At 37.9% G+C, this 16,448-nt stretch overlaps 3 protein-coding genes across 6 annotated transcripts in view; all 3 read left to right on the top strand.

Moving 5' to 3' along the window:
- Nucleotides 1-16,448, top strand: part of LOC109397131 (NADH dehydrogenase [ubiquinone] 1 alpha subcomplex subunit 9, mitochondrial) — a 440,561-nt gene that overhangs the window by 386,803 nt on the left and 37,310 nt on the right. The gene's annotated exons all lie outside the window — the stretch shown is intronic.
- The window catches only part of LOC109409838 (uncharacterized), a 110,798-nt gene that overhangs the window by 83,986 nt on the left and 10,364 nt on the right, over nt 1-16,448 (top strand). The gene's annotated exons all lie outside the window — the stretch shown is intronic.
- On the top strand, nt 2,894-10,304 carry LOC115260912 (uncharacterized). Its single transcript, XM_029862258.2, has 4 exons — nt 2,894-4,688; nt 4,750-6,123; nt 6,181-6,279; nt 6,343-10,304. Exons 1-4 carry the CDS (start codon nt 4,346-4,348, stop codon nt 6,732-6,734), a joined length of 2,208 nt encoding a protein of 735 aa, XP_029718118.2. The 5' UTR covers nt 2,894-4,345; the 3' UTR covers nt 6,735-10,304.

Genomic DNA, 16,448 nt, shown 5'->3' with positions numbered 1-16,448 from the left:
CACTACTCCATGATTTTTTATTTGTGAACAATATGTGGGTTTAATGGTGCTAATCCGGGCACTATCAATGTTCCAACCACCCAAAAATTCAATTTTATTCGGTCTACCAATTGCAATTTAGAATTACGTACAAAAGTCTGAAAAACATAACGCTGGGGGGAAGAACATTCCCGGTAGATTTACTGAAGGAATTCTGAGAGGCATATCTGGTAGAATTCTGAGGGAATCTCAGCTGAAAGCTTGATAGAAATCCCTAAAATAATTACAGGAGAAATCTCGGGAGGAATTGCTGTATAAATTCCGAGCAAGGATCCCGACTCGTAGCAAGAATTCCATTAGGATTCTCTGAATATGTTTCGCCAGAACACTTTGAAAGTATACTAAAATGAATATGTAAAGTAATTCAATGAAAGAACGGTGGTTAAAATTTCTGAAAGAATCCTTTCTGGATTTTCTAAAGCAATTCTGGCAGAAAACTCCGAAGTTTTTCGTGAAGGAATCCTTTAAAGAATACCTGATGGAATTCTTAAAGAGATGATCATGATTCCTGATGACTTCTGGTCCTGCCGGTCTGAAGCTGAGCAGATTTTCCTTAAGAAGCATAGAAGATGTCTCTATGATCTAGGATTGCCTGAAAAAAAATCTCGGAAGAAGTCTATATTTTTTCATCTTTTTCTTTCGGGAGGAATCCCTTAAAGAGTTACAGCAGGAATCCGGGAAGGAATCTCTGAAAGAATTCCAGCACAAATACCAGAAGGAATACAGAAAAGAATAACTAAAAGAATCACAGGAATCTCGGAAGCAATATCTGAAGGAATCCTTGGAATAAACCTGGGAAGATTCTCGAAAGGAACACCTGAAGAAATTCTGGAAAGAATTCCTGAGGGTATCTCGAAAAAAAACCTCAGCTCATCTAATCTCATCTCAATTCTTCACCCCACTCTCTAGCCTCTACCTTACTGTCTTCTTTGCCCTCTATTCCAACCCTCTATCATAACCTTCAACTCTACCATCTGCCATACCCTCTACCCTATACTCTACCATAACCACTGCTTTATCCTTTACCGTACCCTCTAGTCTATATTGTGTTTAATCGTACCGTCTACCCTATCCTCTACCCTAACCTTCTATTCCACTCCCTCTACTGTATCCTTCACCCAAACCCTCTACCAGACCGCCTTCTCCACCGTTTACCCAACCCACTACCCTACCATACTCATCAAGCCTGATCGATAGATACACATATTGCTTGGTATCATAGCTCAAACTACCATTCTATGGTTGCCATCTTCGATATGGTCCGCCATCTTGGATTGGAAAATAGGGTCAAATATCGATTTTTGACTTCTACCCATAAAGCCCGATCGATAGAAAGTTTGAATATCTTGGATATGGTCAGCCATCCTGGATTTCAAAATGGCGTCGGATATTCATTTTTGAATTCTACCAATGAAGCCCGATCGATAGATACCCATATTGCATGGCATCATTGCTCAAACTCTCATTCCGTAGCCGCCATCTTGGATTTAAAATTATGTTAAATATCGATTTTTGACTTCTACTCATCAAGCCGATCGATAGATACTCATATTGAATGGTATTATAGCTCAAACTACCATTCCGTGGCCGCCATCTTGGATATAGTCTGCCATCTTGGATTTAAAAATAGGGTCAAATATCGATTTTTGGCTTCTACTCATGAAGCCCGATCGATAGATACCCATATTGCATGGTATCATAGCTCAATCTACCATTCCGTGGCCGCCATTTTGGATACGGTCCGCAATCTTGTATTTCAAAATGTCGTCGGATATTCATTTTTGAGTTCTACTAATGAAGCCCGATCGATAGATACCCATATTGCATAGTATCATAGCTCAAACTCTCATTCCGTGGCTGCCATCTTGAATTATGGTCCGCCATCTTGGATTTAAAAATAGCGTTCGATTTTTGACTTCTACTCATCAAGCCCGATCGATAGATACCCATATTGCATGGTATTACACATCAAACTACCACTCCATGGTCGCCATCTTGGATATGGTCCGCCATATTGGATTCCAAAATGGCGTCGGATGTTCATTTTTAAGTTCTACTTATGAAGCCCGATCGATAGGTACCCATATTGCATAATATCCGAAGAAGCATTGCCGTTAAAAAGCATATATTCTGGAGTTTTGACCGCCATCTTGGAACCTATGCCGCCATCTTGAATTCCAATAACCCTACTACCACCAAGGATGGGAACACTCACTTGCAAAGAGTTACACTCACTTGCAGTTTTCTCAGCTCAGAAGCGTGCAAACGAAAAACGATGTATCGACGACTTTTGCCTCGTGATATTGTCTAAAACAGGGTTGAAAAAATCAAATTCAATTGAATGACATTTTGCTGAACTGAATGCTTTAGGCATTCATTTTCAGCTCCACTGTGAGATACTTGAAAGTGAACACAGAAAAACTCAACTACTTTGTGGACGTAATGACTCCACCATCATCAACACACGCTCTGCGCTGATGGATGCTTCATGTCAACAACGGCCGCATGAATGCGACTGGCCCATAAGCAAGCGTGGTGAATTTTCTCTTTTGAGTGCCAATGACTGGGAAAATGTTGTTATTGAATCTCGCCGTCGCCACGATGTGAGCGACGAGAGAATTTTTATTCTCTTCTCACCCGCCTCCGTGAAGGAAAAAGACTTTAACGTCAGAAGCGGTGTGGTGAAAAGACAAAAACAAAAACTCACATTCGTTGCATGCTTTCATTTTTTTGCAACCCTAAAAGTTTGCTGAATAGAGTAGGAGTCGCACACGCATACAGAAGTCGTGAGGGAGGTGCGAAGGCAACTCTCCACGAGGTGAGTGTAACTTACACTCACCTCGTGGAGAGTCGCTTTTACAGCTCTGTCACGACTTTAGAATTCGTGTGCGACCCTTACTCTATTAGACAAAACCACAAGGCAAAAGTCGTCCATACATCGTTTCTCAATTGCACGCTTCTGAGCTGAGAAAATAGCAAGTGAGTGTAACTCTCTGCAAGTGAGTGTTCCCATCCCTGACTACCACATCCACATCCTAAGGAATGTGTATGCCAAATTTGATTGAAATTTCTTGACGCATTGCAGAGTTATGCCGGTACATTGATACATTTATACATACGTACATACATATCAACATACAAATAGACAAACATACAAACATATAAACATACATGCATATAAACATACAATCATACATACATTGACTTTTGTATGTATTGATAAACAACTCTGCCGAAGAAATGAACTATAGGGTAGAAGTACCAATTATAGCAATAGCACCAATTATGGCAATATGCGCTAATATTTTACAAATTAAGCTAAATTATTAAAATGTTATACCATGGAAACCAATTTATACATCAAGTTAGAAGTTTTTTCTCATATACGCTTAATTAAATTGAAAAGAAACAAATTATTTTTGTGAATTTACGCTTCTTTAAAGTGCAGTGTCGCATTATCCTCCATCTCTTAGCAAATTCGTAAAAACTATGCGGGTAAAACCATCTGATTTCAATATCAAATATTGACTTTTTCTGACTTATAAACAAATATGACGTAAATTATAACTTAATAAACATCCTAATTGCACAAACTTAGTGAATTTTATTGAAATAGTATGATAATTTCGCATGTCCATAATTGGGACCACCCTGCATCGAGAGACCAATTATCGCAGCATGCGATACTGTTGCTGTGCACATCTGTCATTTTTCGTCATAGTGCAATATTTACGTCCGAACGCTGGAAGCAAAAATTTGTGTTCCGGTTATTATTTTAGTTAATTCTGGCCACTGCAGTTATTCCGCCGACATCAGGTATTATTAAAATATTACTGTATATTCATTTAACTGCAAAGCAACATTTTATCCTCCCTCAGTGAAGAGAATTGTCAGACAAAAGAGGCACAAGACAAGCAATAAAGAAGGTGCGACGATTACTCTTTATCCCTACTGGTAACAGATAATGACATGATCTCGAAATTTTTTGTTGCAGACAAAACGGAAGCTGAATTTGTTGCGTACTTTTCAACTCGTGAATAATCAATTATTGCTAACCCAGAGTCGAAACTGTTTGATGATAGAGCTTCACCAGAGTTGCAGTGTTTACCGACTCGAAGTTACCGTTCGAAAATCGCAATGCAAGGCTTAAAAATCTCTAAACTCGTGGTGTACGATGTTAATCCCATTATTTTCAAGATGGGACAAACTTATGTCGCATGGGTTTGTTTGTCGCAACAAATACAGGTTGCGACATTGTCATTATTGTTGCGCGATGGTTGAATTTTGATTCACTGTCCTCCCTAGAATGGCACCACCTCGGAAGCAAAAGCAACGTAAACATTACTCTGAGGAAGCAATTTCTAAGTGTCTCCAGTTCATCGCATCCGGAAGAAGTGTCTACGCGGGTTGTAAGGAGTTTGGAATCCCAATGTCCACTGTCCGTTACAGGATGAGTGACAGTTGGCAGCATAAATGCAGACCGGGTCCACAGCCCATTATGTCCACACAGGAGGAGCAGCAGATTGCTAACTGGCTCGTTGGAATGCAGGAGCGGGGTTTTCCTGTTACCCGCCACGGTTTGCGGTTTAAGTTGGCTGAGTTCCTGTCCTCTTATCCCCGAGGCAAACTGTTCCGTAACAATCGACCAGGTAGGTAACAATTCAAAATTATTATATTAGTCTCAACAAACCATTTTCGTTTCAATTACAGGACGCAAATGGATGGACGAGTTTCTGCGACGCAATCCAGGATTTTCGTTTCGCACACCAGAAGCAGTGTCCCTTGCTAGTTCTCGGGTAAGCGAGGAAGATATCCGTGGATGGTTCCGGATGGTGGACAAGTGGCTCTCTGAAAAACAAATGCGAGAGATATTGGAAGACCCAACTCGAGTTTTCAATGCGGATGAGACCTCATTCTATTTGCACCCCGTTTCAAAGGAGGTTATCGCCCGTACGGGATCTCGTAACGTGTATGAGGTACAACAGGCAGTGGCAAAGCAAAACGTCACCGTGATGTTTGCCTTTGGTGCATCAGGCGTTGTTGTTACTCCACACGTTATTCTCCCAGGAAAACGGATCCGGAAGGAGGTCGCTCAAGGTTTTCCTGCGGATTGGGGTCTTGGCTTGAGTGACCGCGGATGGATGGATTCTCCAAACATGGGCGAATTCATTGTACGAATTCTGCATCCATACCTCGTGAAGCATGGCATTAAACTTCCGGTGATTTTGTTCGTAGATGGACATTCATCTCACAACGCGCTGGAGGTTGCGGATCTGTGCCTCTCTAAAGGAATTGTGCTAATTGCCCTTTACCCAAACACAACGCATATTACCCAGCCTGCGGATGTAGCTGTGTTCAAACCCTTGAAAAGTGAATGGAAACGATCAGTTGACGAATGGCGAAATGAACATCAAGGATGTGCCCTTACAATGCCGCATTTTGGACGCGTTCTGGAGAAAGCTGTTGAGAGGGGTATAAAGCCGACCACTATCCAGAATGGATTCCGCATTTGTGGATTGCATCCGTTCGATCCTGACGCAGTGGACTACTCTAAGTGTGTTGCTAAGGCAAAAACTACTGCATTGGTTGAAGCACCAGAGACAATAGATTCAGCTGAGCCGTCGGTACCACCAGTTGGTCCACAAGAATCATTCCAAGAGACGCTAGAACAAACTTCAAGGCAAGCGGATGGACCAGGCGTAACCATAAGCTATGATCGGATAATCGAAGCTTATGATATTATTGGACCTAGCACGATAGCTAAAATCGAGGGTGCCGCCAATTTGCTATCGCGAGAAGAACGCATAATACGTTTCTTCTATCGACAATTTGTTCGTCCCCACATCAATTTTACCGACATGCCGCCATCAATGGAAACTTGTACCCCATCAAACGATCAACTTCATCTCGACACAATTTCCAACGCTGATCCTGTGGCTGATTCAACGTCTGTACAAATTGACATCAACAATTGTGAAATTGTTGAAGTTGACGACATAAGTGCCTACTGTGAGAAACTCGACCTTACGCATGCTGAATCGTTGATAGATTCTCTGGAGCATGCTAACGCTATCAACAGTTGTGGTAATTTATGGTAAATCATGATACGAACGATGACAATAATATTTTTTTTTATTACAGCTGATTCCAATGAAGATAACGAGCCTAATGAACCAGAAACTAAACATTTGATTGAACAGGATCTCCTTGATTGTGGTGCAACACCAAATAACATCGAAGGTATCACTTCATTTCATTGGTCCTTTTTTCCGTTTTGAACTTACCTGATGTCTCTTATTTAAGGGGAATCATTCCACGAAAGTCCTATTTCCGATCACGAAGGATTGCAGGATATTACAAACAAACCGCAGATGGCTAAGGTACGCAGACTTTCAGATGTGTTACGACTTCCACCTACGCCTTGTCGTAGTGTAAAACATCGCAATTATGCAAGACAGTACCACCCTGTGCTGACAGCCGGAGAACGTCTAGAGGAACTACGTAAGAAGGAACAACAAAAAGTGGAAATGGAGCAACAAAAGAAAAGAAAGGCATTGGAACGACAGGACGCGAAACAAAAGCGCGAGGAAGCTAAAAAGGCTAAATTAGAAGAGCGTGAAAGGAAGAAAAAGGAACGAAAGCCAAAGAAGATTCGAGTGAAAGCTGAGAAGAAGCGAGTTGCTATGAGGGATTGATGTTTTTTTTTTATTATTATTATTGATTCATATGAATGATTGGTTACGTATCACATGAATTGAAATACGTTTACGGCGTAACCTGCAATGAAAACCTGTTAAGTTTTGAGGAATGAAATAAATAAAAGAAAAAAAAATAAAGAGGGTTCACTGCTTTTTTTCAATAAAATACAATGAAACATCCGATTACCGACAGAAAATCAAATTTTTCAAGTGTTTATTATTTTAATTGGATTATTTATTTGAGTACTTTTGATGCATATTGAATTACGGTTATTATTTTTGAAAATTTATGTAAATCCTTTTTTCTGATTCTGATGGTTGCGCTATAACATAATTTTGCATGTTTAAATGCGTATGTGCCAACTTGTAACGTAATTGAGGGAAGTTGAGGGGGGGGTGAGTGGAATGGGGACCATACACAGACAATGGGCAAAACGGACAATAAATTATCTTATTTCACTGGGTTTATCTTGCAGCAAAACAATTATGAAACATTAAGAGAAGCATAAGGAAGCGTGCACGCTCCCTAATTATGCTCAGTAACAATTTAAAAAAAAAAAACGTTGTTTTCGGAATGCTAGATATATGTTCATTATAAAGAACCCTTTGGCTGATACTAGAGAAACCTCATTAATCTTATTTTGAGTAACACTTATTAAAACTATCAATTTTTGTTGTTGAATGAGCTATATGACTATAATTGGTGCACATGTAGCGAAATGCCAGGAACACTATTGCCATAATTGGTACACGGCAGTGTCGTTTAAATTGACATTTAAAGCTGTTTTAAACCAATTAATAAGTAAAATCATAGCATGGAATCTTTTTAAAACATTTCAGTGAAATGGTAAACGTACTGCATCATAAAATTTGTGCGGATAGTTATTAACTACTTGTTGATTTGTATACACAGGTGACATATTAACACCATAATTGGTACTTCTACCCTAAACCATTAATTATTGTCAAGATTCCAGGGAAATAAATTATTTTCGCATTGGAAATGTAGCTCATAGATCGTGACAATATGTAATCTTTGCAGTATCGTTTACGCCACCTAGTGAACCAGTCACAAACTATATTGTCCACTATGAGCAAGGTATGGGTGTGGAGAGCATCTTCTCGGAAGAAAGTATTCTAAAATTTTGCATAATTCTGGAGATATTCACATCAAAAGGACTGTCCTATTTATAGGACGCTGGGCGTTCGGGGCATCTGTCCTATAAATAGGACGCTGGGCGGATATGGGTTAAGGAATCTTTTGCGATTGTAAAAATCTCTTGTTGATTTCTGATACGAATTATTCACAAAATGTCGTCTGCTGGTTCAACGAAAGCTTCACGGGTAAAAATGAAGTATTGATAGCCAAAACGTGATATTGGTTTGATTATTATAAGCGATAAAAGATCTAGAAATATCAGAAAAGTCTTCCTGGAACATTTGATACTTGAACAACAAACAATAGCTTGTTGCTATAGGTTATATCATACAGAAGCTAAATATGATATGATGATATTTCAGGAATACATTTTAGATATTATTTTCGGATATTATACCTCTTGTTCAGGGATGGAAAATGTCATAGAAATAGCATTTCGTTATTTGCTAATTTCACTGCACTTAGTGGGAAATGTTAACCGGCGACATTATTGATTACCCATAACTAATCAGCGTTATGGACGGGTGATGCGTACGAACCGAATTTTACACCGGCAATGGTTTAAATAGAAAAATGTCATGACATTTTTTGCATGAAACTCTGCGATTTTTTCCATCCCTGCTCATGTTTATATCAATTTTACTTTTTGATTTCCGTATAAAAATATTTGACTTGTTCCTCTACTTGGGTTTCCATTTATTTTAAAAAGGGTTTTCTACACGGTAAACATCTTTGAAAATTTCACTATACTAATTCCTGCTAGCCAAAATTGAACCCCTGGTCAAATAATTCCACCCTCTGATCATTTTTCTGCAAATATAAACACGCACGAATACGGTACTAAATCACGGTACATTATTCAAATCTAATCTATCTATCCAGAGAACGAGCGGAAGAAAAGAAAGCGCAAACATTCGCGATCACTAGGAAATCCTAGACCACTTCTCATCATCTCGTAACCAAACGAGTGAGGGTGGGTGGTTTTGTTGGCACTCCACTATGTCCGGCTCTGGCTAGGCCACATGAGATTGCTTGACCAAGCTGCTAGACCCATCCACAATCAATTCCGGGTCGGGCAGGGAAAGGGCAGAGGCAAACGAGAACCGCGGTGCGTGGCTTTATCATGTCAATCGTCGTCCATCCATCGATGGAACGGGAACAACTTTAGATGGACTTGCAGTCAGTCAGTGAAGCCAAAGAGCCTCTAGTACGACTCCAGTCAACAGTACTGATCGCGATCGATCGAGCGATAGCATGGATCCTCTGAATTCGTAGCTTATGGGCTTCGTGGATTCAAATCAAGAGCAATGCGCGGCGACCACGACGACGACGATGATGCCGGGCCGGAATTGTTGTGAAAGGGAGGCACTCTCGGAGAAGAGGTTCAATGGCCATCGTCGTCGTCTTGCAGAAGACGAGAAGATCGTGTGGACGATCATCGCTCTACCGAGCTGGGTTTATTGGTTTTGGTGCTGAGCTGCTCGCTCTTCGACTTCTCCTTTGGTGTTCTCTGCTTACGAGGGATCGTGACCAGGGTGACACAGGGGGCGGGGTGTTGCCGTTGCCTCTCCCTCGCTTCATATCCAGTTTTAATTCATTAGAGAAATTGAAAAATGAGTCCCGGGTGTTGGAAATGAAATAAAGATTAAGATTTGTTTAACCTTTTTTTACAAGGCTGGAAGACGGTGGCGGCGAAGTGTGCAGAGGGTGGCGAAAAGACAAACGTGTGGGGAAGGAATTTCAATTCACACCTTGTTTTCGTTGGGCTTGGACGTGAGGAGTAGAATCTGAGTAGAGTGACCGTTATGATTCAAATTTTAAACCTGACTCATACTTTTAACTGTTTAATGTTTTTGATGGATTTACAAGGAGGATAAATTAGAACAAATTAGTATTAAAATATCTAAGCAGTATCACCAGAACTACGTGGATATTTTTCACAAATTTTCTGTTTGAACTAGTTTAATTTTCAACACATTTGTGCCTACGAAATTCGGGCTTTACGTTATGTCAACTAATTGAATTATGTAGTTTACAGCATTTTTGAGCCCAGGTCATTTAAAATGTAGAATCAGAGTTCGAAAACGCAAAGAGAAACAATTACAGTGGAGCGGACATTTTTTCGACTTCCCATATCCCTTTCGCGACGAACCAATACAATTGTGCTGTTGAGCAACAACAGTTTTGCGTTAATTTTTCGTCTGTTTAGTCTTCATTCTAAGTTATGTGAATTATTTTAATAATTGAGCCATCACTAATACATACTTGCATGTGTGCAAACCAACTTTTGTTTACGTTGTGTGTGAGATTTACGACAAGTTAAACAAAAAAGAGCAAAAATGGTAAAACATGGAAAAGTTTTATCTGTCGCAAATTTTGTATTTCCGATTTATCTAGATGGACAAAGCTAGAAATCGAAAGATAAATACTTGTTCTTCCATATGCCGAAGAAAAAGTGTTGATATGTTAAAAAGACTGAGAGTTCAGGAGAGCCAATGTTAAGCAATTTCTACGGAAATTTTACTTTTTTACTCTCCGTCACGATATCCCTTTCGTGACGGAGAGCAAAAAAGTTAAATTTCCATAGATATTGCATACCTTTGGCTCTCCTGAACTCTCAGTCTTTTTAACAAGGCTTGCAATTGAGGGGGATAGAAGCAAAGGGATGTAAGTGACAAAAATCCACTTTCTAATAAATGAAGTTTAAAGTTTTTCATCAATTTTCCATCCCATACAAAATGTAAAGAGTTGCAAAATCGACCCACGTTTCTACGATTTATTGTAATTTGTCTAATCTAATAAGAAACTTAAAAAAGTTCCTAAAAGCTTGAAATCTGAAGAATTTTTCGATATGCTGCTCAGAATCGACAAAATGGTCACTAAGACCCCTTTTCATCTGGGCCACTCAATTTGAAATCAATATTTGTTTTATTTCCAGTTAGTCTAGGCGTCTAGGGGTTAAGACTAGTAATCCTACATTATAGAGATCTGCGGAAGCGGCCATTGTAAGCCAATCGTGCAGAGAGAACTGTCAAAGTGTGAGCCAAATGAACATATTATGTTTCCAGTTCAAAACCGAATTAGCGACATTTTTTCTTTGACTTCCGCTGCTTTTGTCTTGCGTTAAACACAATGTCGGAAGTGGGGCGCTGTATAGAGCACCAGGTGTACAATACAGCGCCCCACTTCCGACATTGTGTTTGACGCAAGGCAAAAGCAGCGGAAGTCAAAGAAAAAATGTCGCTAATTCGGTTTTGAACTGGAAACATAATACTTATCGTTCGTAGGAAGGCGTCGTCTGAACGGTATTGCAATCGGAACTAAATGAAATAAAATATTTTTTAAGTTTTGTTGCTGCACTTATCGAAATAATTTCTATTGCTGCTTCTTGCTACACTTCTGCCGATTTCATTAGCGTAACACTTTTGAGTGAATTTCAAATTTCTACAATTGCTTCGCTATTTTAACAAAATTTTGAAAAAAAAATTCTACCATAATTAGAAAATGTAAACAAAACAACTTATACCTTAACGAAGTCACGCACAAAGTTTGAACATCTAGCTTTGTAGCAAGTGTTGGCAGCTGTTGTAAACAAAACAAACAGCGTTGTCGAATCGACATATGCAAGTTCCACTCATCTCTATGTAGAGGATTTCTAGTTAAGACTAGATCGCCGAAGACGGCGGCTTCGATTCCCATTCCAGTCGGGAAACTTTTCTCGACTCCCTGAGCATAGTGTATCAATGTGCTTGTCCCACAATATACAATTTCATCCAATGGCAGGCAAAGACAGCCCTTCAATTGATAACTGTGGAAGTGCTCAAAGAACACTAACTTGAAGCGAGGCAGGCCAAGTTCATGGCCATTGGTCAAGCCCCAGTACGGACGTAGAACCATAAAAAAAGAAGAAGATTTGTTTTATTTTTAAGCAAGCTTGTCCACTACATACATCACATCCTCAGTGACTAATGCTCCGATTAAATTGGAGTTTTCAATGTAATCTGCTAATAAATTTTCCACTTGTATTTTTTGATGAAGAAATTTTTACAAAATTTGACAAAAAATTAAGCAGTTCGTCTCAAAAACGATTGGCGTGTTTCATTAATGTGATTCAGTGTTAAAAGTTCGTTCCAAACTATTTGAAGTCGGTTCACTATAATGCATAATACTTAAATTTCAGTGAATTCGAAATTTTTCGTTTTGCTAAATAATTTTTACTTTTATCTTTTTAAAATAGGTCTATTTAGTCTGCGACTTACAGGCATCTTTATGGTGACGCTACTTCTTTTGCAGATGTATTTTTTCACCTTCCTGTGCCATGCTGCTTGAAAATTTTCGAGCAATTAAGACTGTAGTTTCTGTTTGCATTTGATTTTCCATGATATCATTCAAAGCAGTTGCACAATATTTCCTCCACTGTGCTACTGTTGTTGATCGGTTCGCTCCGGTAGTCAATATTTTCAATTATCTGTAGCAAGATCGTCTCTTTCGTTGGTCAGGGTGGCCACTCTACTCAGTAAAATAAATTCCCGGTTTTCCCGGTTCTTCAAAAATTTCTTTCCGCTTTTATATTAATTTATTTTTATGGTAAAGTCGAATCACTGAATTTGTAAAGTGGTATGGAGGCACAAGCGCACACGCAGAAAAATAAATTGTAAACACAATTAAATTCTAGTTCAAATCAACCGATTTTTCAGTTTACTATAGCGACAAACTGATTTCTAGTTTAATTTGAACTGTTCTATTGTTTGATAATATAAATATTTTCATTTGTCGAAATTTTTGACAGTTTGTTAAACCAAACAGAGATATGGTATTTTCAACATGAAATAATGGATTCATTCAAACGACTTTTGCCACTAACAAACCCGGAATGTGATTGTGTAGGTGACGGCAGCAACAGCAGCAGCTCGGAAATCTATTTCTAGACCGTCGATAAGCGGATGGGGAGGAGAACGACTTAAAAAAAGACAAAAAAGGCGAAACCGATAAACTTTTTGTGGATGCTGCCGTGAGTACCTGCACGTTATCCATCACGGTCAAAGCTGCACTTGGAAGTTGGCGTGATGGATTTGCTGCACCCAGGGCCGGATTTAAGGGGGGGCCAGGGGGGCCATGGCCCCGGGCCCCCACATTTTAGGGGCCCCCACAAAATCTAACTTCAAAGTGGAATCGAAAAAAAGTAGTGCTAGAACATCCTGCTTTAATTTTTATCACAAGTACTTCTACTATCAAGATGTGTGTGAAATATTGTGCTTCAAATTAGAAAGAAGCAGATATCTGCCTTTTCATAAAATTTCAAACTTCTTCTGAAAGTTGTTAAGATTTTTATGGTTCATAATGATCATCTTCATGTGAATTCTGGATGAAATCTTAAACTCTATGGAATAGAGAGTCGAAAAGTTTCTGCTGTTTATTACTGTCGAAAATTATTGGTATTATTTCTAAAAATTTCCTATATAGTTCTTTGAAGATTTGCAAGTATTTCTATCAGAATAAAGAAAAGTTTTTTGAGTTGTAGAGTTTGATTTCACTAACCAAACTTATAAATTATTCAAATCGAATCCCAGAATTGTTGAAACATTTGTTTGAAGAAATTATCAAGATTTTTTTTTGCAAAGATCAAATCCGGTTTCACTGCTCGACAAAATTTTACAAAATTTAGTGTTATGGGATGAGAAAAAAAAAATAACAGGGGTTCGGGACCCTAGAAGTGTCATAGTGAAAGAATTTTTGAAAAATATTGGACGTTGTCGGTATTTGGGTTAGTTTCGTTATTGTCTAACGCCCAAACATATGCACAGCGCGTTCTAATGCACACATCAATTGAACACCCCAAGTTCTCCATACAAACTTCGGTATTGAACTGTGAAGGCCCGGTCCAATATTTTTCAAAAATTCCTTCACTATGACACTTCCAAGGTCCCAAACCCCTGTTATTTTTTTTCTCATCCCATAACAAAATTTAGTGTTGAACGGTGTTTTCTTTAATATGATTAAATTCAGGACAATTTTTTCTTCCTGGCTTGAATGTGTAATTTAAGGCGAACTCTTAACAAATCCATAGGTTGCTTCTAAAAATTGCAGTAGATATTTGTGGAGAAATTCTTGAAAGGTCCTGAAATATTTAAAGTTTTGCAAACAATTTTTGTTTAAATTGGCTAAAAATTCGTCCGTCAAAGATTATTGCGAAATTTTACTTATAATTCTATTCAAAATAAAACAGAAATTCCATCAGAAACTCATTATGGATTTCCGATGAAATTTCTTCAGCAGCTTTTAATAGAATCTCCGCTAAAAATACCACTATGGATTGTTTGCCTCTTGAAGTTTCACAAAGAGTTCTTAACAATTATTTTGCGCGTACACCAGAAACACCTCTCGAAGTCGCGTTAGAAATGTTTATGCTCAAGTTCCACAAAAACAGAAACTTGGTAATCGGTTAGCAACTCTATAGATTTCATCAATGATTCCGCAAGAAATTCTATTTGGAGCTTTTGTTATAACGGCCGCAAAGATAGCGCTATAAATTTTATTTTAAATTTATCGAAAATGTCTCCTTAAAAATCTATTTTTAAATTTCTTAAAGGACTTTCTCATGAATTTCGACTTGATCAATGGAATCTAATACTATGAACACTCTCGGATAAAGCGTTATTTACTTGATAGAATTTCTTTTACAATCGACTTCAGACTAGATTTTCATATCTGGATATCTGTTATACTTAGATTGCCTTTTTTTAAAAACTACGCTTATTAAGCTAGATTAATTTCTCCAATAACTACCTATTTTATGGAAGAATTTTTCATATTTTCTGGATTTCTTACAATGAAAAAAAAAAATATATCCTCTTAAAAGAGGGCCCCCACAACACTGCGGCCCCGGGCCCCCAAATTTGTAAATCCGGCCCTGGCTGCACCTTCTTCGTTGTGGCGATGTTGGGGTAAGCATTTTATAGATGTGTGAGTGCTTTCGGACCATGTTTATGGTTTTTATTTGGTTGAAACAAATGAAATTTTTGACATTATATGAAATGATGGTAATCGGTTGTTTTTATCGATAATCCCTAAATGAAAACAATTAAATATAACTTTGGAATACGTAAATTCTCAGTTTGAAAATCAACCATGCGTTTTATTGTTTTAAACAAGCGCCATTTTTCTGCGTGCATAATTGTAAAAGGTTATACATAACAAAATATTATCCATAATAAGCAATACCAACATATTTCTGAAGATCATTCATGTTTAATTTTACATTACAACATTTACATGAAAGTGATTATTACATTTCATTTACATTTAAAGTTCAGAAAAAGTTTGTAAAATCTCGAACAGAGGCGAATGACCCATCTGTGATTGAAAATCCATATCAAAGGCCACTTTTATTTAAAAAAAACTCCTTTTCCTGAAAACATAAATTAGTTTTCAAGAAAATATTTTCCGGGTTTTAAATTTATTAGATTTACTTTATTCGAAGCTTTAAAATAAGTGATGACCTAACTTACATTTGAATGAGAAATTTAATATTACATTACCCATCAATCATCTAAATTTATTTCAAGCTAAGTTCTGAAAACGATGATTGCGGGAGTTCCGTGTATAACTCTGGGAAAATATTCTAGTACAAAAACTTGGTTGGTAGCCTGCACACTTAGAAAAGTTCAAGTAAATTTGCGTCACTTGGATGCACATATGCAAGCGGCACATATGACGTAAATTTAAACGCCCAAGTTACGTAATTGTCTGTCACATTTAACTGAATTTTTCGTCATATGAAACGTAATGATGCACGATTCATAAATTGTTTACGTCACATTGAACTCAATTTTACAAGAATGACGTATTATTAATTCAAAAGACTTATAAATTTACATAATCAAATTGTTTGCGTTCTGTGCAATAAATTTACGCTACGAGTAATTATGATTTTTCGTAGTGTGTGGTTCTATCAGAGTTTTCGTTGGAGAAATACACTGGCAGCAATATTGTTAAAATCTTTGTATAAAATGCAGCTTAAACTGTAGTAGAGATTTCTAATAAAAAAATCGATATGAAATTGTTGGCAGAGAACTCACTGGGGCAATCCCTGTAAAATCTCTGCAAAATTTTTGGAAAAACCTCTTCAGAACATTTCGTAAAAGTAATCTGAGATTTTAAAGTTGTTTGTAGAATCTTTGGGTAATTATTGAAGGAATCCTTGATAATGTTCACTGGTAACTCTTCAGGACGCACGCCGTTGTAAAAAGTGCAACACTGCCAAAAAACCTCGCTCGTTTTATTCAGCGCGAGCGCGGTGCAGTTTCAGCTGCTTGATCGCGCGCGTCCTAAAAGGTTAAAATGCTTAAAAGAATATTAATGAAATACCTAGAGAGACTACATGGGGGGATTCTGAGAGATGAAATATTGTTGAAATTTCCAAACAATTTACTCCGAAATTCCTTGAAAAAAAATGCTTGTAAAAAAAATTGAAGAGCGTCTCTAGAAATTCAAGAAATTCAAAATAATAGGTAAAAACCGAGTGACTTGAACTTTGAATTTATTGGAAATGT

This window comes from Aedes albopictus, chromosome 3 (genome assembly GCF_035046485.1).
Source record: "Aedes albopictus strain Foshan chromosome 3, AalbF5, whole genome shotgun sequence".
Lineage (NCBI taxonomy): Eukaryota > Metazoa > Arthropoda > Insecta > Diptera > Culicidae > Aedes > Aedes albopictus.
This window is presented reverse-complemented; position numbering and strand designations above follow the sequence as displayed.

Coding starts and splice junctions, on each gene's coding strand:
- LOC115260912 (XM_029862258.2), top strand. CDS start 4,346: ATGGCACCACCTCGGAAGCAAAAGCAACGTAAACATTACTCTGAGGAA. Junction 4,689..4,749: donor GTTCCGTAACAATCGACCAG/GTAGGTAACAAT, acceptor TTTCAATTACAG/GACGCAAATGGATGGACGAG. Junction 6,280..6,342: donor AACACCAAATAACATCGAAG/GTATCACTTCAT, acceptor CTCTTATTTAAG/GGGAATCATTCCACGAAAGT.